Source organism: Loxodonta africana, chromosome 16 (genome assembly GCF_030014295.1).
Source record: "Loxodonta africana isolate mLoxAfr1 chromosome 16, mLoxAfr1.hap2, whole genome shotgun sequence".
NCBI classification, from domain to species: Eukaryota; Metazoa; Chordata; class Mammalia; order Proboscidea; family Elephantidae; genus Loxodonta; species Loxodonta africana.
Window position 1 is genome coordinate 51,501,098 of NC_087357.1, and position 24,477 is coordinate 51,525,574.

At 37.0% G+C, this 24,477-nt stretch overlaps 1 protein-coding gene across 17 annotated transcripts in view; it reads right to left on the minus strand.

The window, feature by feature from the left end:
* The window catches only part of PCDH15 (protocadherin related 15), an 853,216-nt gene that overhangs the window by 128,260 nt on the left and 700,479 nt on the right, over positions 1-24,477 (minus strand). For all 17 annotated transcript variants that reach the window (XM_064269614.1, XM_023546967.2, XM_023546966.2 and 14 more), the window contains one exon: positions 21,681-21,821. In XM_064269614.1, coding sequence (XP_064125684.1) covers positions 21,681-21,821 — 141 coding nt within the window. The remainder of the gene's footprint in view (positions 1-21,680; positions 21,822-24,477) is intronic.

Here is a 24,477-nt window from a genome sequence, read left to right on the forward strand (position 1 = left end):
TATGTGATCTATTCTAGAGAATGTTCCATGTGCACTAGAAAAAGAAGTATACTTTGCAGCTCTTGGGTGGAGTGTTCTGTATAAGTCTATGAGGTCAAGTTCGTTGATTATAGCAATTAGATCTTCTGTGTCTCTATTGAGCTTCTTACTGGAAGTCCTGTCATTCTCCGAAAGTGGTGTGTTGCTCTCCTGCTATAATTGTGGAGGTGTCTATCTCACTTTTCTATTCTGATAAAGTTTGTTTTATGTATCTTGCAGCCCTGTCATTGCATGCATAAATATTTAATAAGGGTATATCTTCCTGGTAAATTGTCCCTTTAATCATTATGTAGTGTCCTTCTTTATCCTTTGTGGTGGATTTAACTTTAAAGTCTATTTTGTCAGAAATTAATATTGCCACTCCTTCTCTTTTTTGATTGTTGTTTGCTTGATATATTTTTTCCAGTCTTTGAGTTTTAGTTTGTGTCTCTAAGTCTAAGGTGTATCTCTTGTAGGCAGCATATAGACGGATATTGTTTTTTCATCCATTCTGCCACTCTCTGTCTCTTTATTGGTGCACTTAGTCCATTTACATTCAGCATAATTATAGATAAGTATGAGTTTAGTGCTGTCATTTTGATGCCCTTTTGTGTGTGTTGTTGACAATTTCATTTTTCCACATACTTTTTTGTGCTGAGAAGTTTTTCTTTGTAAATTGTGTGTTCCTCATTTTCATAGTAGTTGAATTTATTTTTGCTGAGTCATTATGTTTTTCTTGGTTTTTATTTTGAAGTATGGAATTGTTAGACCTCTTTGTGGTTACCTTAATATTACCCCTATTTTTCTAAGTAAAACCTAACTTGTTTCATCCTATATCACCTTCTTTTCCTCTCCATATGGAAGATCTATGCCTCCCATATTCAGTCCCTCTTTTTTGATTATTGTAATCTTTTACATAATGACTTTAATGATTCCCTGTTTTGAGCATTTTTTTTCTTTTTAAATTAATCTGATTTTGTTTTTGTGATTTCCCTATTGAGTTGATATCAGGATGCTCCGTTTTGTGACCTTGTGTTGTATTGGTACCTGATATTATTGATTTTCTGACCAAAGACTTTCCTTCAGTAATTCTTGTAGCTTTGGTTTGGTTTTTACAAATTCTCTAAGTTTGTGTTTATCTGTAAATGTTTTAATTTCACCTTCATATTTGAGAGATAGTTTTTCTGGATACATGATTCTTGGTTGGCAGTTTTTCTCCTTCAGTGCTCTATATATGTAATTCCATTGCCTTCTTGCCTGCATGGTTTCTGCTGAGTAGCCTGAACTTATTCTTATTGATTCTCCTTTTTAGGTGACTTTTCTTTTCTCCCTGGCTGCTTTTAAAATGTTCTCTTTATCTTTGGTTTTGGCAAGTTTGATGATAATATGTCTTGGTGATTTTCTTTTTGGATCAATCTTGTATGGGGTTTGATGAGCATCTTGGATAGATATCCTTTCATCTTTCATGATGCCAGGGGAGTTTTCTACCAACAGATCTTCAACTATTCTCTCTGTATTTTCTGTTATTCCTCCCTGTTCTGGAACTCCAATCACAGGCAAGTTATTCTTCTTGATAGAGTCCCTCATGATTCTTAGGGTTTCTTCATTTTTTTTAATTCTTTTATCTGATTTTTCTTCAACTATATTGCTGTCAATTGCCCTATCCTCCAACTCCCCCACTCTGCATTCCAATTGCTCAATTCTGCTTCTCTGACTTCCTATTGAGTTGTCCAATTCTGTAATTTTACTGTTAATCTTTTGGATTTCTGAATGCTGTCTCTCTATGGATTCTTGCAGCTTATTAATTTTTCCACTATGTTCTTGAATAATCTTTTTGATTTCTGCAACTGCTTTATCACTGTGTTCCTTGGCTTTTTCTGTTGATTGCCTCATTTCGTTTCAGAGGTTATCCCTGATGTCTTGAAGCATTCTGTAAATTAGTCTTTTATATTCTGCATCTGGCAATTCCAGGATTGTATCTTCATTTGGGAAAGATTTTGATTCTTTAATTTGGGGATTTGTAGAGGCATTCATGGTCTGCTTGTTTATGTCATTTGATATCGACCGCTGTCTCCAAGCCATCTATAAGATATTGTACAGTTTTATATTTGCTCACCGAGTCTTATCTTCTTGTTTTGTTTTGTTTCAATATACCCAGATGGGCTACTAGATTGCGCTGTCTTGATTGTTGTAGCCTTTGAATCACTTATGTCTTATTACCAGCTGGTTTGACCTGTTACCAGATACATAAGCCTAAGGGTCTATTCACTATTCTTGAATAGAATCAGCTTAGGTGTTCTGATTTTGGTTCACCAGTTATGTAGACTGTCACCTATTAACTTAGAGGAGTAGTGGTGATAGCTGTGTACCAGATTCTAGTAGCAGCAGGGGGTCACACTCCAAGGAGGGCAGGATGCTGACAGCCTTCCCCCATGTGCCAGTGAGGTAGGTGTGTCTCTATTCCTAGAGCATTTTGGTGGGTGGGCTCTGCAGCTGTACCTTAGGCATCCAATGCTTGTATCTCTAAAGATCGGTAGGCATCACTATCCTCAGACCCCTTTAGCAGGTGGCTAGGTGGTTTGGGTGGAGCTTCAGCCCTCGATTCCCTGCTGTGGATCAGTGAGGGCTCTGTTTAATAGGTACAAAGGTATCACACCTCGAAAACTCGTCTTTCCACTGCTCTGCTAAAACAATTACAGTCAGATCTCTATTGGAATTGCATTTGCATTATAATAGCCACCTTGTTCCCTGCAGGGATGAAAGCCAAAGACTGTGGGTCTCATATACTTGGCTGGAGCTGGTTCTGTATTTTTATTCCAGTTTAGGAAAGTCAGGGAAGCATTTTTTTCCCCGTGAGTTGTTAGTTGCTGCTTGTCTCAGGCCAGGAGAATGGGCTAAGGAAAAAAAAAAAAAACAACCCTGCAGAGCACTTCACTCCCTGGCCCAGGAAATTCCAATGTTAATGCAGCCGCCTGGTGCAGGGAGGGGAGGGATCAGATAGATAGGAGAGAGAAGCGGCAATATAGACAAAGTTACTTATCTTGCTTGGTGATGACTGTTTCATCTGAGATTCCAGAGGGGTTTGTAGCCTGTGTGCGCTGGCTGGGTCGAGATTGCCCCGAGAGTCAGGCCTGCATCCTGTGCTTGCGCCATCTCAGAAAGCCGTGATCAGCTCCTCTGCTCCTAGTCCAAAGTCCAGCGCCAAGGCTTTCTGGCTGGAATGCTGCATTCCAGGCTCGAAAAGCAGTCGCTGCTTCCCAGTGATTTCTCCTCCTGTCAGCCACGTCATTGTGCAGCCTGCATGCACTGGCTGGGTTTCCCCTGAGGTTACTTCAGGGGGCTAGGGCTGTGTCCCATGCTTGCGCCATCTCAGGAAGCCGTGCTCAGGTCCTCTGCTCTTAGTCCAAAGCCTGGAGACAAGGTTTTCTGACTGGGACGCTGGCTCTAGGCTCCGAAAACAGTTGCTGCTTCCCCGTGGTTGCTCATTCTTTTGTAAGCCACATCAGTATGCAGCCTGCTTGCACTGGCTGGGTCTCTACCAAGGTTACTCCAGGGGGTTAGGGGTTAGGTCTGTGTCCCATGCTTGTTCCGTCTCAGTAAGCCGCAATCAGCCTCACCTCTCTGGCACCAGGGAACCGCAAGGGCTCAAGGCTGTGAGGTGGGACGCCGGTTCCAGAAGCGGTCGCTTCTTCAGGGTGTGGCTTTTCACTCCCCTGTCACTCAGGTCAACTCTTTAGTTCTGTGTTTGATGGTCAGGGTTCGTAGATTGTCATGTATGTGATCGATTCACTTGTTTTTCTAAATCTTTGATGCAAGAGGGATCTGCAGTAGCTTCTACCTAGTCAGCCATCTTGGCCCCGCCTCCATACTTGTTATTTTTAAAACTTTTTTTTTGTGTATATTCATGGAAACAGTGGCAGAAATTATGGTAAAGTCTATGTAAATTATTGGACTCTCTTGACAGTTAGGATACAGGCAAACCTATTTGACGAATACAATAAATCCTTCGAAAAGAGAAAAAGACGTTATATCTATAGGCTGTAACTGAGTAACAAAATTTAACCTCTTTGGATAGAAGGACGGCTTATACAGATTTCTTTTTTTTCTGAAAACTATGGATTATATCTCCATAGAAAGGAAAAGTAGAAACATGAGTGAAATTTTTCATTTTAGAGCAGTCATAGGTCCCAAGGGTCCCAAGTTAAGGACAGCTGGCTTCAAGTGCTATTAGTAGAACAAAGTACATGTTCAGCAGGTGGGAGAGAGGTAAGTATATTGTGATATATCTACATGGTAGAACACTAAGCAGTCATTAAAATAATGTTTTTGAAGGGTATTTAATGACATAAAAATAGTTTTGACACAATACTAAGTAGAAAGAAAAAGCCTAAGATTTTAAATACAGTATGCATGATCAAAACCTGTGTTTTTGTTTCTATTTATAGATAGTAGATGACAGATAGATGATAGATAGATAGATACATAGATGATAGACAGATAGATGATAGAGAGATAGATAGATAGACGATGATGATGGTGATGATAGACAGATAGATAGATAGATAGACAGACAGACAGATAGATAGATGCTGTTGCTATTAGTCATTGTGGAGTTGATCCTGACTCATAGATCTATATACTGTGTGTGTGTGTGTCATTTGTGCATATATCTTCAATAAAAAAAGACTGGAAAATAATATGCAAATTAAAAAAAATTCAAAAGTGTGGAATTATTTTGTTATTTTTAGTTGCCATCCAGTCATTTCTTATGGTGACCCAATGTGCTGCAGAGTAGGGCTGCTCCAGAGGGTTTTCAAGGCTGTGACCTTTCAGAAGTAGATTGCCAGGCCTGCCTTTCGAGGCACCTCAGGATGAGTTTGAATCACCAACCTTTTGGTTAGTAGTCAATTGCTTGACCGTTGTGCCACACAGGGACTATCTTGGGATGATAAACCAAAATTAAACCTGTTGCCGTCAAGTCGATTCTGACTCATATCAATCCTATTGGACAGAGTAGAACTGTCCCAAAGCGTTTCAGAGCAGTGGCTGGTGGATTTGAACTGCTGACTTTTTGATTGGCAGCTGAACACTTAGCCGCCACACCACTGGGGCTCCTTGGGATTGTAGGTGATTTTAATTTTCTTTATAAATTGTTCCTTTTTATATAATGATAGGTACTTCTTTCTAATTAAAAGTATTTTCAATGTTAAGTATCACAAGATTAGAGAGGTAGAGAAAACAGAAGTTATGAAGCATAACACAAAAATAAGAAATCTTGAAAGGAACTCCACTGGCTTTTTACACTTTTTCTGAAATTATCATCTCTATCTTAACCCTGGTGGTGTAGTGGTTAAGTGGTACGGCTGCTAACCAAAGGGCTGGCAGTTTGAATCCACCAGCCGCTCCTTGGAAACTCTATGGGGAAGTTCTACTCTGTCCTATAGGGTTGCTATGAGTCAGAATTTACTCGGCGGCAGTGGGTTTGGTATCATGTAAAGAAGCCCAAAGAGACACCACGTAAATCTTTACTTTTTCTACAAGGCCTGGCTCATGTTTGTAAAGCAGTTATTGTTTTCTCTGAAATAAAATAACCGTATTGCTTGCTTGTTTGCCTATTTGTAAGAAGGTATTTCCTCAGACATGTGTGGTTTACTTGTGAAGACTTAGCCACAAAAGTAATGACTAAAGTGAAAGAGAGAAATAACCTTGCAAAATCCAATCTAATTATTCTTCATCCTTTTAACTCTCCTTAGTTCATTAGTCATCTGATATGAAACGTATTTAATCATTAGATTTTGCAGCCATTTTAGAAGTAATATAAAAAAAAATAAGGTGTAGCAATTTAACTGTAACTATTTAGCACAAGAGAAATGCTGAATTTAGCTCTTAGAAGGTGGTTAATGAATACTTGTCAAATCAGGGTTTAGAGTTCTTACAATATGTCACCAAATCCAAGGATTATCTTTAGTCTTCTCCTCAACTTCTGAGAGGAAAAAAAAATTGAGGCAACAGAGATATATAAAACTTTCCAAAGTTCAAGTAATCAGCAATCTAACTAAACTAGTTACAGTAAAAATGGAAATTCCATTTCCATTATGATAGAAAATGAAAATCTGACACTCTAACCTCAAGTAATTGCCACCCCCTACATTTCTGTCCGCACTGCTCACCCAAGCATTTCCGTCAACTACCAGTTAAGTACCAATGCCAGTTGCTGTTGAGTTGATTCCAAGTCATGACAATCTCATGTGTGTCAGAGTAGAACAGTGCTCCATAGGGTTTTCAATGGCACACTGTCTTTTGGAAGTAGATCACCAGGCCTTTCTTTCCTTTTGCTTAGCAGCTGAGTGAGTTAACCGTTTCACCACCTAGGCACTCCTCAAGTCAACCACAATTAGATTCTAATATGGTTCTTGAAAATGTGAACTGCTATTTAGGGGTTTTAAGGAACAACATCCTTTTCTTTTTTATTTGGGCCATAAAACTCCAATTTTTCCCTTGGGTTACCACACCTCCCCATAGCATGTGGAAACCCTGGTATAGTAGTGGTTAAGAGCTACAGCTGCTAACCAAAAGGTTGGCAGTGTGAATCCACCTGGCACTCTTTGGAAATAGTATGTGGCAGTTCTACCCTGTCCAACTCCTATATGAGTTGAAATTGACTCAACAGCAATAAGTTTTTTTTTTTTTTTTGGCTATATCGTATATTCTTAGTGGGACTATCCATCACAGTGCCTCCACTTAACCTCTGGCCAAAGTCACAAGCCTCACCTCAGGCCAATCATATTCCTATCACCCATATGTACCTGATCTTTGAGCTGACTGCCACTTGCTTGAAAGTTATAAGACCCAAGCTGTCTTGATAGTGCTTCCACAAGAAGAATTTTTCCTTGAGTTCCTAAGGTTGCTAAAACTTATCTGGTTTCTTATTCTTCTTTAGAGCATATTATTCAGCTTTACCTTTGGTTGCGCAAGTCACCAAGTATTCTTCCAGTAAGTTCCTCTCAGTGCAAGTTAGCCAGAAACAGATGGTTTCTGTTACTTCCAACCAAATAACTGCTTCAAGTACAGTTATCCTTTGCCATTGAGTTGATTCCGTCTCATAGCGACCCTGTAGGACAGAGTAGAACTGCCCCATAGGGTTTCCAAGAAGCAGCTGGTAGATTTGAACTGCTGATCTTCTGGTTAGCAGCTGTAGCCCTTAACCACTGTGCCACCAGGGCAACCAAGTACAGTGGGAATCATCAATTTAGTCCATATCAGAGGAAGAGACCATATTGCTCTACCTCCAGAAAGAGTTTGGGTTTTCTCTTGCAAGGTACCCAAAAATGTTATAAAACACAAATTTTCCGTTTTGTAGTGCAATGTTTAATCGTGTATCATACTTAAGCATTTTTTTTCCATTTAACATCATGGGTGATTATATTATTTTGGCCATTTTGGAGGGAAAAATAAAAGTTTTTACTATATTTTTAAATACATAACTTAGTTTTCAATTAAGAAAATGTACTCAAATCTAAAGAGACCAAAAAATATCTTGACTGCTTTTCTAATGTGTTCCAACCAACAATCATCTCTCATACAAAGAACTGAGAGGGAGAAATATGGAATCTCCATATACAATAGTCTAGAGAAGGAGCAAATGAGAATGTAATTTCTGTATTTCTAAGTGTGTCTCAAACATATTTCAGCTAATAGTAATAATAATAAATAACAATAACTTTTGTTTAGTAGGTTTTCCTGTGTTCCAATAAGGTAAGTACTTTGCAGACATGATTGTGCCTAAAGCTACCAGAAGTCCCATGAGACAAAGACATATTTACTGTAATATAACGATGAGGATTCTAAAGCTTAGAAAAATTAGTAAATCCAAAGCTGGGTATGGAACCCAGGCCTGTCTGATACAAAAGCAGGAGTTCTTAAATACTTTATTATATTAAATTTTTAGGTATCTGCTTTTTCTCTCCTGTTTAATACATAAACATAATAATGCCTAACAAGAAATCTTAACGGTTAACATATTCTGTAAATACATAACAATAGACCTTCAAAATTGAGAGCGACAGCATTTAAAATAATGATGCTCCTTAAATTGTTTGTAATTATTTTTAAGATATTACATGGTGGATTAATGAGGCCCAAGTTACAAAAAGGGATAAAAACAGGAACAAGATTGATTAATTGAATTTATAAATGTTCCTGGGAATAAAAAAATGAATTAACTTTGGAAGAAAAATTTGACTACTAGGCTTGTGTTTTGAATAATGATTAAAAAGAATGAAAAGTTAAATTTATCCTTCTTATCTCTGAAACACAAAACCCCAGTTTCTGTTTTTGAATTTATACACTGTGTAAATTAAATTAAAATGCATGCTTCATGAAAATATAAAATTTCATAAAATCAGGGAATGTTCATGAGTAAATTAAATTTTGAATTGCAACCATTTGTGTAGTTAAAACAAAGAAGCCCTTTATTCTCTGCAATTTGCCTGTTTTCTTTCATATATCAGCCTTCTTTTATTTATTTGGCACTAATTGAAGTCATCCTGTGAGCCAACTAAGTAACATACAATGTATTTTCTTTTGTCATAAATTTTTTGTGTCCACAATATTTTATGTTTTAGCCATTGTCTATCTTTTTTTGAAACTCCCCTCTGCTTTCGCTAATGGGCTATCACTACACAAATTTTACTGCCTTCTCTACTGGCCTCTTCAATGACTATTATTTTCTCCCATCCAATAAATGGAAGTGTTCTACTCAAGTGTTTAGCAAAACTTCTAAAGCAAGACTTCTCTCTTGCCAGTCTCTCACAAAGACAAAGGTAGGCGGCCCTAGAGGCTCATTAATTCTTTTTTGCCAGCTTGACAAATAACTATCTCATTGGTGCTAAGTTAGCTCAATGAATCAAAACAATGCCTCCCTCTGGCTCAAGCTGCTGGGGCTTCCAAGGCTTCCCCACTCTAAAGAGATACTTTTCTTTACTGGGAAGTTCCCATTATTATGTGGTAAACAAATTGTGCTTGCCTCCTTTTTGAACTCCCCTCTAAATTTGTAGAGCACTACAAATGTGAAGTTCCTTCCCTTCAACCCTTTTTAAGGCGTCCTCAGGTATGTGAAAACTAAATTCTTTCTGTGGATTATGAGAGCTCAAGAGATGTTTTGTTTTTTCATGGCTTTCTGCCTAATTTTTCCAGTTAAACCTTATTTTACACTTACACCAGGTAGTTCTACTGCTCTTTTATACAACAACCTCTTGATTTAAGTAACCCAAAATCTACAGTCCAGTTTTGAATATCCTCCAGATGTCCAGTTGTTTATTTACAACCACTGTCTAGATTTAGTTCCCCTCATCCAAGCTCAAAAGTCTAAACTCATCATTGATTTATTTCTCTTTTCAAGATCATTCATCAAGTCCTATCAACTTTTCTTTTGCATGCATCTCATAATTTTCCCCATCTGCAAAAAACAAAACAAAAAATGTTGCCTTCGAGTCATTTCCGACTCATAGCAACCCTATAGGACAGAGTAGAACTGTCCCATAGGGTTTCCAAGGGGCACCTGGTGGATTCAAACTGCCAACCTTTTAGTTAGGAGATGTAGGTTTTAACTATTATGCCACCAGTGTTTCTTTCCCCATCTCACTGACTGAATATTAATTCAAGCCTGGACTATTCTTTTAACATTTATTCTATCTCCAAGCTATCCCTCATGTAACTTAAAAAAAAAATACAAACACTTATTCTCTGTATCAGTATTTTAAATATATTGTTGGGGGCGGGGAGACATAGAAAACATGGTCAACATTCAGAGGTCTAGTTTCCATTTCCAGATATCTTAATTTAGTAGGTTGGGAGAAAGAGAGCACAAAAATATACATTTTTAAACAAGCATCTCCAGTGATTCTGATCAGGTGGCTCAAAGACCATATTTTAAGAGACATCATGTTATGATGTATCTTTTCTTTATCTACATCCCATTTCTCTCCCTTACTTATTTGTTACCATTAGACTATTCACTGTCCTCTGAAGTCACCTAGTAAATTCTCCTCTCCAACCTTCTTCTTTTAATGCTCTCCCTCAATACCTTCTCCTTCCTTCTTCCACCTACCATAATCAGAATGGATCAACTTAAAACTGGCTACTGCTTCAAGTTAAGTTTCCATTTCCAATCTCAGTCAAGAAACTACTTAATCTACTGCACCAATCTACTCTGTATCTCAGATATCAATTAGTCACACACTTCTCAGTGCTACTACTTATTTTTTATACTTAAGAGTCATAATTTCTCCACTTCAATACCAACTCCCTGAAGCACATGATCTTATCTTCTAGATATCTGACCCCCTATGTGGCAGGAAAAAGAATCATATTCCATGTGTCTCAAATAAAAGGAACATAGTTATTACAAGTACAATAATAACTTAAAAATCATTAGTTTGAAAGTTTATATATAATGTATATATGTGTTTGTGTGTGTGTGGTGAAAGGTACATTCCTGATGCACACCTTTCCTGATTTTAAACTATGTAGTACCCTCTTGTTTTGTTCAAACAACTGTCTCTTTGTCTACATACAGGTTCCTCATGAGCACAATTAAGTCTTTTGGAATTTCCAGTCTTTGCAATGTTATCCATAATTTGTTATGATCCACACAGTTGATTGTCTTACCTGACAATCTTGGGTTCACAAGCCCCTGTGCCTATGTGTATATATGTATATATATATATATACATACATACATACACACACAGAGATTTATATCAAGGAAATGGCTCATGCAGTTGCGCTGTTGTTATGTGCCATCAAGTCGGTTTTGACTCATAGCAACCCTATGTACAACACAAGGAAACACTTCCTGGTCCTGCGCCATCCTCACAATCATTTTTATGCTTGAGCCCATTGTTCCAGCCATTGTGTCAATCCATCTCGTTGAGGGTATTCTGCCTTTTTGCTGACTGTCTTCTTTACTAAGTATGGTGTCCTCCTCCAGGGATTGGTCCCTTCTGATAACATACCCAAAGTACGTGAGATGAAGTCTGGCCATCCTTGCTTCTAAGAAGTAGTCTGGCTGTACTTCTTGAAAGACAGACTTGTTCATTCTTCTGGTAGTCCACAGTATATTCAATATTCTTTGCCAACACCATTATTCAAAGGAATCAATTCTTCTTTGGTTTTCCTTGTTTACTCTCCAGCTTTTGAATGCATACCAGATGTTTGAAAACACCATAGTTTGGATCAGGTGCACCTTAGTCCTCAAAGTGACATCTTTACTTTTTAACACTTTAAAGAGATCTTTTGAAGCAGATTTCCCCAATGCAATGAGTCTTTTGATTTCTTGACCCCTGCTTCCATGGACACTGATTGTGAACTGAAGCAAAATCAAATCCTTGACAACTTCAAACTTTTCTCCATTTATTATGATGTTGCTTATTGGTCCAGTTGTGAGGATTTTTGTTTTCTTTATACTGAGGTGTGATCCCTATTGAAGGCTGTGTTTTTTTTATTTTTATCAGTAAGTGCTTCAAGTTTTCTTCATTTTAAGCAAGCAAGATCGTGTCTTTTGCATGTGGCAGGTGTCTTTTGCATGTGGCAGGTTGTTAATGAGTCTTCTCCAACCCTGATACCATGTTATTCTTCATATAGTCCAGCTTCACGATTTATTGGCTCAGCAGAGATTGAATAAAGGTGGTGAAAGGATACAACCCTGACACATATCTTTCTTAACTTAACCATGCAGTAGCCCCTTGTTCTGTTCCAACAATTGCCTATTAGTCTATGTACAGGTTCCTTATGAGCACAATTAAGTGTTCTGGAATTTCCATTCTTTGCAACATTAGCCATAATTTGTTATGTTCCACACAGTCGAATACCTTTGCATAGTCAATAAAATACAGGTAAACATCTTTCTGGTATTTTCTGCTTTCACCCAAGATCCATCTGACATCAGCAATGATATCCCTTGTTCCACATCCTCTTCTGAATCCAGCTTGAATTTCTGCCAGTTCCCTGTTGATGTGCTGCTGCAACTGCTTTTGAATGATCAGCAAAATTTTACTTGTTTGTGATATTAATAATATTGTTTGATAATTCCCATGTTCTGTTGGATCACCATACTTAGTAAAGCAGATAGTCAGCAAAAAGGCAGAATACCCTCAATGAGATGGATTGACACAATGGCTGGAACAATGGGCTCAAGCATAAAAATGATTGTGAGGATGGCACAGGACCAGGAAGTGTTTCCTTGTGTTGTACATAGGGTTGCTTTCAGCCAAGATCCATCTGACATCAGCAACGGTATCCTTCATTCCACGTCCTCTTCTGAATCTGGCTTGAACTTCTGGTAATTCCTTGTCATCATATTGCTACTATTGCTTTTGAATGATCCTCAGGAAAATTTTACTTTTCTGTGATATTAATGATATTGTTTAATAATTTCCACATTCTGTTGGATCACCTTTCTTGGAATGGGCACAAATATAGATCTCTTCCAGTCAATCGGTTGTGACTATTAAGTCGTGTGTCACAATGGCTGGGACATGATTCTCAGTGGTTTGGCAGATATGCTGTAGTCTGGCAGTTGTATAATGATGTAATCATCTCCATGATGAGCTCTAATATAATGTGATCACCTCCATGATGGGATCTGCTGTGAGTAGTCAAGCAGTTGAAAGGGAGTTTCCTTGGGGGTGTGGCCTGCCTCAAACATGGGTGGACTTTCTTGTAAAGGCTCGCTTTAGCTTCTCTACATACAAGAGCAAGTTTCAGAGCTTCTGACATCAATTCTGGTTTCCTTCTTTCTTGTCTCTTTAATGACCTTTTGCTTTCTTCATGTATGATGTCCTTGATGTCATCCTACAAATCATCCAATCTTTGGTTATTAGTGTTCGTTCAATGCATCAAATCTATTCTTGAGCTGGTCTCTAATTTCAGGTGGGATATACTCAAGGTCATACTTTGGCTCCTGTGGACTTGTTTTAATTTTCTTCAGCTTCAACTTGCATATGTGCAGTTTATGGTCCAGTCAGCAGCTTGAAGAAGCACAGCCAGGATGCTCCTTAGATGCAAGGATGGTGAGACTTCATTTCACATACTTTGGACATGTTATCAGGAGGGACCAGTCCCTGGAGAAGGACATCATGCTCAGTAAAATAGATGATCAGAGAAAAAGTAGAAGCTCCTCAATGAGATGGACTAACACAGTGTCTGCAACAATGAGCTCAAATATAGCAATGATTCTGAAGATGGTTCAGGTCTGGGTAGTATTTTGTTCTGTTTTACATACAGTCTCTGTGAGTCAGAACTGACTCAACTGCACCTAATAACAACAACAATATGTGTATGTATATGTGTGTGCATACACACATGCACACATATATATATATAATGACCGTTCCTCTTTACTTTGTTCTAATACATCCTTCAGTGTGTCCATTGATTTAATTTAGAACATTATTTTGGAAAATAAATATTTCTCTTTCCTGGATAATTAAATATGAAATACTTTCCATGTCTTCATATCCCTTATGTAAATGAGCTTAATTCTAGGTAAATGGAATTAAGAAAATAAACATGAGTCACAGACCAATAATAATTACAAGATGACCCACAAAGCCTTTGCCAATCAATGCAATGTAATCAAAGATAATAGGAGATATCTGATTGCAGAATCAAAACAGCACAGTCCCAGTACCTCTTGCTGTACGTATATTTGCTACTTTTATCTATGAACACACTCATCTTATTTTCCCATATATCTAGCTTTTTTTTTTTTTTTATCACTTCGTATGTTTAATGAGTCAGAAGGCTTTGTAAATCTGATGTAATTGGCAATTTGATAAGATAGTAATGTTATGGTGCTATTAATTTGTCAGGTCAGAATTATATTAATTTTTACTAAATTCAACCGTTATAAAAAGATCTAAGAGTAGGTAAAATATGACCTATTAACACAAATAATAAATTTTAAAAAAGTAAATTGAGTAGAACAATTGGTAACATGTCACCATTTTATTAATAGAAAACATTAGAGCTTGGACTCAAATAATTTACTAGGCATACATTCCCTTTTATATGGTTAAAGAGGTATTTACTGTTTTCTCATGAACTGTACCTTTCTCTGCCTCCATACCGTTACACAATTTCTTCCTTTAAAAGTCAACTCAAATCTTTATCTTCCCTGAGATCACCCACACAGTACCTGAGTTTCTGTGATAGAAACTGGGGCAAAACAAAATTGAGTAATACCACATCCTTGCCTTTGAAAAGGACTCATGGACCATATGTATCTGTTTCCCATATGGCAGGGGCAATGGATAGATTTAAGGAAAACTTCAAAACTGAGATGATATTTAAACTGATCCTTATGAAATAATTGAGTTTATCTGGAAGAAATGGAAGGATGAACATTTTAGCAAGAGGGATTGGTACAAGCCAGGCATAACCATCCCTTAAGAGTAAAGGAAAAGAACTTGGTCAATCTGAAAACTAAGAAATACAGTGATCTAGGAAATGCCCAGCAAGATTGAGGGCCTAACTGAAGTTGAGACAATGAAAGCTTCTGAAGATTCTCTCCTGTTTATGTTCCTTCTCTATGGTATTTCCCCATATGGTTTTTGTATTATTTAAACATAATGCTGAAATGTATTTTTATCTAGTTAGAAGCTTTTAATTTTTTTTCTTTCAATAATCATGAAGTAAGTTTCTCTCAATAATCATGCAGTACGTTCAGCTGCTTACTAAGGCTGGTCAAAATAAAATATATCACTAAGAGAAAAGAATGCTCATTTTGTGTTTGCTATAAAAGATTAAAAAATAAGTAAGATGAATTAATAGCTACATTAAATCACACTCAAAATACTAAAATGGCTGGCACTGTCATATTCTACAGTGAAGACCTGATCTCGAGTCTATAACAATGGACAGTGGAGGGCCAGTGATGGCACCTATAAATAATAATGGAGAATTACTCCAAATTAGCTAAAAGTTCTGATAATTTTTCCTCATATTTTAATGGCTAAAATGCTTTTTATACTTACTCTATCCAGACAGTTGCTTCTGTTTTCTATTGTATTTTGGGAACACTGATATTTCCGCAATGTTCACGATTTAACGGAATTTAGTTTTTCTGTGCATAGTTTCACATGCATTTAATAGGCTTAGTTTATCTTTACAGAGCCCTGGTGGTGCACGGTTAAAGCGCTTGGCTGCTAGCCAAAAGATCGGTGGTTCGAACCCACCAGCTGTGCTACAGAAGAAAGATGTGGCAGTCTGCTTCTGTAAAGATTACAGCCTTGGAAATCCTATGGGGCCGTTCTACTCTGTCCTACAGGGTTGCTATGAGTTGGAATCTACTCGAAGGCAATGGGTTTGGTTTGGTGGCTGAAGGGTTAAGCATTTGGCTGCTAACAAAAAGGTGGGTGGTTCAAACCCACCCATCTGTTCTACAGGAGAAAGACCTGGTGATCTGCTTTCATAAAGATTACAACAAAGAAAACCATATGGAGGCAGTTCAACTCTTTCACATGGAGTCAGTAGGAGTCAGATATCTTCTGGAGGGCACCTAACAACAACAACGACAGCTTACTAAAACTGAAGTTTTCCTGAAGCAGGAGGTACAAGGTTTCTGTTGCATAGTTCTGGGCCTCATTATTTATCAAATGATCGCTATTCTCCAAAATAGAACATAAGGCTATATAAATATCTGTGGATAAGAAAACAGGTTCAATTTTGAACTTCAATGCAAATATGGGCCAAAAAGGCTAAGAAAAAGAGAATTAAAATTATTACACATATTAATTGGAAAGAAATTCCAAAGAATGAAAACAAAAAAACTATATCTCCTTTCTTTAGGCCCTGGCACTCTGTCTAGGAGTGGATAGGATAATTTTATGAATTCCTAGACCTCTAATTTTAACTGCCTCCGAGAGCAATATAAAATGTTTTCTTCATTACACGTGATTTTTTCTTCATATACTCTATGAAGAAATATATATTGTAATCTATGCTCTAACAAGGAAAGTTTACTTACGAATTATTTTCGTAGTTTCAACAAGCCAATTTTGGGGGTAACAGAATAGCATTGCCTTAAAACAACTGGTGTCAGAAATATATTAATGAAATTCCATAACCATTTTTAAGTCGCAATTGCAAGCAGAGCTATTTTGCGCAATACAAATGTTTTCATGAACAAGTGATTTTTTTTTTTTTCCAAGAGCCTCCTGGAAAAAAATTATGTTTCTTTAAAAATGTATTCATTTCAACTGTGTATTTATATAACTGTGCATTTATATAAGATGCCTAAAACGTTTGAAACAAATGTAGCGTAATGGGCATTATGGTACTATTTTACATAGAATGGTCTCCAAGTTTTAAAGCAATAAAATATCAACAGAGCTTCTAAAAATGAGGCCACATATTTATAGCTCAAATATGAGGTCTTGAACATATGTGGGGTTTCTAGAACTGAGGAAATAAAGCAGGACATCCTGCAAGGTTGTTTCAAAAGTTGTAAGAGGAATGTTTTGTCAGTCAATCATGAGTAAGGAGTCATTAGCATTAGTTGTCACAGACCTTCTGTTTGGAACCAGAAAAGCCAAGAAAATGAAATGCATTGCAAATTTGTACCCTAAAGCAAAACCGTAAAATGAAATCGATAGCATTTGAGCTGCTTTATCACCAGTTTAAGGTTTATTTTAATTGTCCTGCCATTTATTCCTGATTGAAAGGCTAGTTATCGGCTCAAAACAGAATGATATATTTATGGAAAGCTATTTTTTCCCCTCTCACATTTGAACATAATTATAATTTTACCTTATAGGAAAAATTGCCACTTCAATTATGGAATCCTATAAATTAAACTGAGCTATAAAATTGCATATTGTTGCTTTCGTTCTCTATAAAAATAAAAAAATGTGGATGACTTCGAGGCAGAAATATTGATATAAGCTTCTGTGGCAATTCTTCTGGACACAGGATCCTTAAAACCACTTTGGGACCAATAACATTCTGTCCTGAAATCTCAGGAAGAGACTGAGTTGGTCTGGGGAGCAGAGAATATGGACAGGAAGAAAACAAGACTTATCATTTTTGAAATAGCACATTAAAAAAAAAATCATGCATTCACATTTGTCTCTCCTTTCTTGAAATGGAGATAATTACCTGGTCAAAAATAGTGGTCAATAAGGGAGCCAGAAAAGAAGATATGGATACCTGACAGAATAAGAATAATAGAAGGGAAATAAAAGCTACAGAGTCTAGGGGGCCAGAGAGTTTGCAATGAAATAGGCGTGAGAAATTAACATTTCATTTTTAGCTTTGTTTGAAGGAGAAAAATGCCCAAAGACACTCAGAGTAAGGGGTTTTTAAAGTGGCAAATTTTTTACTAAATGTTTGACAATCTATATCTAGTTATCGAACATCTCTTTGATATTTTAAGTCTATCGTACCTTAACATCTTTGTCAAAATTTCAATTTAATACTTATTTTTCATACCTGATGTATGTTACTGTGTTTGAAATCCCTCTTTCAAACCCTTTCTACTCACTCTTTAAGTTCAAAGATCAACCAACCCACTTGAAAAGTTTGTTTATTCTTCTGTACTATATTGAACCGTGTAACAAATACCACCACACAATACACTTGGTAATAGTGTAGAAATTACCTTGTCGCTATTTGTTTATCTTGATCTTACATTAAACTAAGGGGTCTTGAGGCCAGGAACTTTGTTTCTTTATTTTGTTTCCTGAAATCCTATTACAGTACTTGGTAATTGGTATATTACAGATACTCAGTACATAAGCGTTAAGGCAATGAATGACGTAGCATAGGTCTCAAGAAAAACAAATCTCTCTAGGCCTTGAATTTGGGATCATGACTTGCTGAATCTAGAGTTTATTGAAGCCCTGGTGCGCACTGATTAAGAGCTATGACTGTTAACGAAAAGGTCGCCAGTTCAAATCCACCAGTCGCTCCTTGGAAATACTATGAGGCAGTTCTACTTTGTACTATAGGATTACTATGAGTCAGAATTGACTCAGTCAACTAGGGAAAAAAAGGGAGAATATCACATTTCTGACTTACAGGGATATGTTTTTTCTTCCCTATAAAACATGGGAATCTCTGGGTGGTGCAAATGATCAAGTGCTTGAAAGGTTGACCATTGGAACACACCCTGAGGTGCCTCAGAAGACAGCCTTGGCAGTCTGCTTCCAAAAGGTCACACCTTGAAAACCCTATGGAGCAGTTTTACGCTACTCGTGGATTGAATTGTCCCCCTCAAAAGTATCTGTCAACTTGGCTAGATCATGATTCCCAGCACTGTATGATTGTCTATCATTTTGTCACCTGATGTGATTTCCCTATCTGTTTTAAATCCTGTCACTATAATGAGATGGATTAAAAAACCAACCAAACCAAACCCGTTGCCATTGTGTCAATTCCGACTCATAGAGACTCTACAGGATAGAGTAGAACTTCCCCATAGGGTTTCCAAGGAGCAGCTGGCGGATTCAAACCACTGACCTTTTGGTTAGCAGCAGTAGCTCTTAACTGCTAGGCCACCAGGGTTTCCATAGGAGGGATTAGTGGCAGTTATATTGATGAGATCTATAAGATTAGATAATGTCTTAAGCCAATCTCTTTTGAGATATAAAAAAGAGAAGCCAGCAGAGACATAGGGACCTCATACCACCAAGAAAGCAGTGCCAGGAGCAGAGCACGTTCTTTGGACCTAAGGTTCCTGTGCTGAGATGTTCCCAGACCAAGGGAAGACTGATGACAAAGACCTTCCCCCAGAGCCTACATAGAGAGAAAGCCTTCCCCTGTAGCCAGTGCCCTGAATTCAGACTTCTAGCCTCCTAGAAAATAAACTTCTCTTTGTTAAAGCCATTTACTTGAGGGGTTTCTGTTATAGCAGCACTAGATAACCAAGAAAGGTACACTCATGGGATTGCCATGAGTCGTAATTGACTGGACAGCAATGAACAACAAAAACAATTGCACTGTGATTTTTAAGAGTCTTTATCTTTAAGAGATACATGCTAAAATATTTATAGATAAACATTTACACTTCTGATTTCCTTCAAAAGAATAGATTTAGGAATAGATGAGAGTATAGACGAAACAAGATTTCCCTGGAACTGATAATGTTGGGAGTCCTGGTGGTGCAGTAGTTACGAACTTGGCTGCTAACCAAAAAGTTGGCAGTTTGAATCCACGAGCTGCTCCTTGGAAACACTATGGGGCAGTTCTATTCTTTTTTTTTGGTGATACTGTTGACGTTGGATAGTTGATACATGGGGGTTCTTTATAATATTCTCTGTAATTTTCTAAGTTTGAAATATTCCATGCTAAAAGGTTAAAATATTTTTAAATATTCCTAGTGACAAACTTATGAGGTAAGTAATAGATTTTTTTCTTTTTTAATTATTAATTTACATTTAAATATTAAATCCAGTTACAACATAGCTGGAAAACTGTCATCAAAAAGGATTTTATTAACAAATTCTTGGTAAAGAAATCACAATAAAAAATTACTGTATAAGTTAAACTTCTTATTATTACTTTTATTCATATGCTATATGGTAGAGCTAAAGACCACAGGGCAGTTCATTCACAAGCAAGACTGAATCTTCAGACAATTATTTAAATAACTTCCATTTACCTAATGGCCTTATTAATTGTATAGCTAATTGGCTAGGGCTTGATTATAGGTCATTAACAGTCAATAAATGGAATTGTGTTTGAAAAACATGGGTTTTGTATTTCAAACTCGAGAAACAAAGGTCAATCACAAAATGCTAACAACAGAGTGAAAGCATAGGCACTAAACAAACTAACACTTAGCTTTTAGGCTTCTGGCATTTCTGAAAAGATAATTGATGAATTTGTTAATTGGTCTCACCTCCATATGCACACTGGGGGACATACAAGTATATACACGTGCATTAGCTAAAATTTATTAGTATTTGCTTATAGTACTTCAACTTACATTAATGAGACCTACTTGCATTTACTTCTTATAAAGCTTTTCAAAATATTCATAAGTGAGAGTTCAAATGCCAAGTTCTACAACCTAAATATTTAGCAAAATTTTCTTTCTAAACAAACTGCTCATTTGCTTTGAATAAAGATGACAAATACTGTTTTCAATTGTTCCTTCCTTTCCGTTTATTTGTAACTGCCATAATATAATTTGCATTATATAATTTAAAACTACTCCAACCTTTTGACTCCTGGTATGATCAGTTCAACCTATAATTTGAAGCATCCCCTACAATGTTATAAAAAATATAATTGCCTGCAATTTAAAGATTTAAAAACCTGAAAGAACTGCTCCGCTGTTTTTACAAAATTTAATTATGGAAGTGAAGTATAATTACTGAGTACAATTTAATTTTTTTCATTCAAAGGATGCACTGTACATAATATGGTTTTTCAGATGATTTAGTTGGTACCTATACAAGAGACTGTACAGCAGTCTACACTAGATCCATAAGTGAGGTTTAGAATAAATGAAAAGACGTGATTTATTTTTATTACCATTAATTGCTGAACTGATTAAAAAAAAAAAAATCTATAATGCACCCTGTGCCTTTACTCCCATCATGTTCTCCTTTCCCTCACACTACCTGGGCTCTCTTCTCCTGGTATTCATATTTGTACCCTTGCGCTGGCTCTCATCCTCTCGTCTTTTCATCTCCTCCCCCTTCTAAAGGATCTGATAGATGGAGTGCTGTGACAGGATGACCAGGAATGCTCCCAGTGCAGAAGGTGAGTGTTCCAGATCCTGTTTACCACTTCATACTCTACCTGGGACCCTGTTCTACTAAAGTTTAAGTTAAATTTGATTTTCTTGGGACTTCAAGATTCAAAAAGTGAACGATTAGAAAAAGATGAATTGCTTAAATGCAAAAAGTACTGATTCGCTGGATGGGGGGAGTCATATTTACCCCATTATTGTTAACATCTCTCACATTTTGTACCAGCCCCCTTCACGACTTGGCTCTTGCTTGCCTCTCTGTGTAGGTATATTATATGCCAATGAAATGTCAAAGAAAGATTTGGGAGTCAAACAGACTGGGCTCAAATCTCAAATCTTTCATTTACCGAAGGTGTTGTTGAAAAATCAAAGTACTTTGTAAAATATTTTTGTCTATGTAAAATAGGAATAATAATTCTCATCTCATAGAAACATGTGAATTAAATATGATACCACATATAAACATTACAGTAAATGTCAATCACTAATTTTAAGATGTTTTCTCCTCTGCTTTAAGAAAATACATCAGTACAAGAAGCCACAGAATTCAGGGAACGCCTAGCAGTCGTGGATTCGTTAGCAATATACTTTCCAGAGGGTTGTCTAGAGCCTCACAACGGGATTAAGAGCCAGGTTTATGATTTAACATACACAAATAATGATGACATAATAAAGCCATTGTATACAGTTTAAAAGTAGTGTGTTATTGTCTTGACATTTCTGCTTATGAAATCACTCCCTGCATTCTCATATCAGGTGTTAAAATGAATGGGAGATTTCCTCTGAGTGTTAATGATCTTCCTGTCTGCTTAACAAGAACATTATTTACACAAATGCATTCTCACTAAAAAATGAGCAGATATGCCATAAAGTTCTTGTAAAACCTTTAAGTAAAATGACTTACTTTTTGAAGGAACTCGAAGATTGGCTAGGACCACTTCCAGGGAATCAGCTTGGACCCGAAGCATATAACTTGTCTTTGTCTCATAGTCCAGGGGAGCGTTTACATAAATAACACCTGTGATGTTATTGATTCCAAATGCACCTAGGTTTTAAAATACAATTCCTTTGGTCATTTTCTTTACACTATAAGCAAAAAAAGAATTCCTTTAAAAAAGCACTGTGATTTAAAACAACAATATTGAAACACCTATTTGTAGCAAGGATAGTGTATAAAAATGACAGATGCTGGCTGGCCTTTGGAAATGATATTCTAGCTCTGGAAATGATCAACTTTAGTGTTTTTCCAAATTTGCTTCTTAAAATTCTAGTGGTTTTGTGGATGGTGTGTAAAAAAAATCTTTAACTTCATATAATTTTTGAAGGTATGTTATCTAGGAGTGACTTAGTTGGATGGTTCTGACTCAGGGTCTCCCACAACATTGCAGACATAATGTCGGATGGAGTTCATCACATGAAGCCTTCACGGGGCTGGAGGATCCACTTCCAAGATGGCTTGCTCACACGGTTATGGGCAGAGGACTCAGTTCCAGGCTGGCTTTTGGTTGAAGGCCAACATCAATTGGACCTCATCAAATGGGCCTCTTAATCGGGCAGCTAGAATGCTCTCAAAACATGGCAGATGGCTTCTCCCAGAGTGAGTTATCTCACTCCTCTAAGTAGGAAATTTATGAACCACTTTCTGAAGTCATACAATGTAACTTTTGCTTTGTTTTGTTTATTAGAAGCAAGTTATTTAGTCCAGTCCACACTTATATGGAGACGAAGTAGGTTCTCATCTTGAAGACAGGAGAATCAAAGCCTTCATGGGCATTTTAAAGCCACTACAATGTCTTTCGGAAACCCTGGTGGCATAGTGGTTAAGTGCTACTGGCTGCTAACCAAAGGGTCAGCAGTTCGAATCCACCAGGCTCTCCTTGGAAACTCTATGGCGCAGTTCTACTCTGTCCTGTAGGGTCGCTATGAGTCGGAATTGACTCGACGGCTCTGGGTTTGGTTTTTTGTACAATGTCTTTCATCAGTTTTATAAAATTCTAAGTCATCTCTTTAAATATTGCTTCTGCCCTAATTCTCCCTTTCCTTATGAAATTCCAAATACATGTTTTTGTTTGACTGTGACCCTGTTTTCCTTATGTTTCTTTCCTCCTTTCTACCTTCCTGCCTTCCCTTCCTTTCCTTCTGTCATGGATTAAATTATGTCCCCCCAAAAATGTGCATATCAACTTGGTTAGGCCGTGATTCCCAGTATCGTGTGGTTGTCCTCTATTTTGTGATTGTAACTTTATGTTGAGAGGATTAGGGTGGGATTGTAATACCACCCTTACTCAGGTCACCTCCCTGATGCAAGGTACAGGGAGTTTTCCTGGGGTGGGGCCTGCGCCACCTTTTAAAAGGAAAGGGAAGCAAGGCGAGAGTTGGAGAATTCATACTACCAAGAAAGCAGCACAAGGAGCAGAGTGCATCCTTTGGACATGGGGTCTCTGAGCCTGAGAAGCTCCTCGACCAGGGGAAGATTGAAGACAAGACCTTCCTCTAGAGCTGACAGAGAAAGCCTTCCTCTGGAGCTGATGCCCTGAATTTAGACTTGTAACCCACTAAACTGTGCGAAAATAAGTTTGCCTTTGTTAAAGCCATCCACTTGTGGTATTTCTGTTGCTGCAGCACAAGATAATAAGACACCTTCCTTCCTTCCTTCCTCCCTCCCTCCCCCTCTCCCTCTTTTCCTCCCTCTGTTTTTCGTTCCTTTCTATTTTGTCTTCCATGTAAATTCTTAAAGTGTATTTTCTTCAGATCTATCTTTGAATTTATTACTTCTCTCTTCAGTTGAGTCTAATCTGCTGATAACCTATGATTTTTTTCATTGTTGTATCTATTTTTTTTTATTGTAGTAAATACATAGGTATTTACCACACCAAAAAAAAAAATCATCAAATCATCATTTCAACAATTTTCACATGTGCAGTTCAGTGACATTAAATATCTTCATTATGTTGTTCAGCCATCACCATTAACCATAACCCAATTTTTCTATCACCCCATGGGTTCTTAATTTCATTTATTATATTTTCAGCTCTATAATTTTCATTTTAATTAAAAAAAAATCTAGTTTCCTGCTTGAATTCATCTATTTTATTTCTTCAAATTTGTCAAACATTATTTTAAAATCCATTTTATTTTCCTGTAGGTACATTTACAACTGGGTATGACTGGAGGATGAAGGCATCAGCCAACTTATTTCACATCAATCCAGTCAGGAACTGGGATAATTCAAAGCCATTTAGCCATTATTGTTAGGTTCATTTCTTTGGAATCCCAACATAAAACTGGGAAATTTATCAAGGTTTCCTCTCATTGGTGACCTGGAACTCCAATTTTTGTTACATTAATTCACTTCTCTGTGCTTTCTTTTTCTAGAACTGACTCTATGATTTTCATTTGTTAGCTCTCTAATTCTCTCAAACATCCTTTGCACAACTTTTCTGGTTGTTCTCAGTGGGAAAGTTTGTCTAAATCATTTAGTCTACCATTATGAGCAAAAGACTTTCTTGCCTGATTTTTTCAAATTTTATTTTGTGGTTGTTGAGAATATACACAGCAAAATATATACCAATTCAACAGTTTCTACATGTACCATTTAGTGACATTGATTATATTCTTTGAGTTGTGCATCCATTCTCACCCACATTTTCTGAGTTGTTCCTCCACCACTGACATAGAATCGCTGCTTCCTAAAGTTCCTA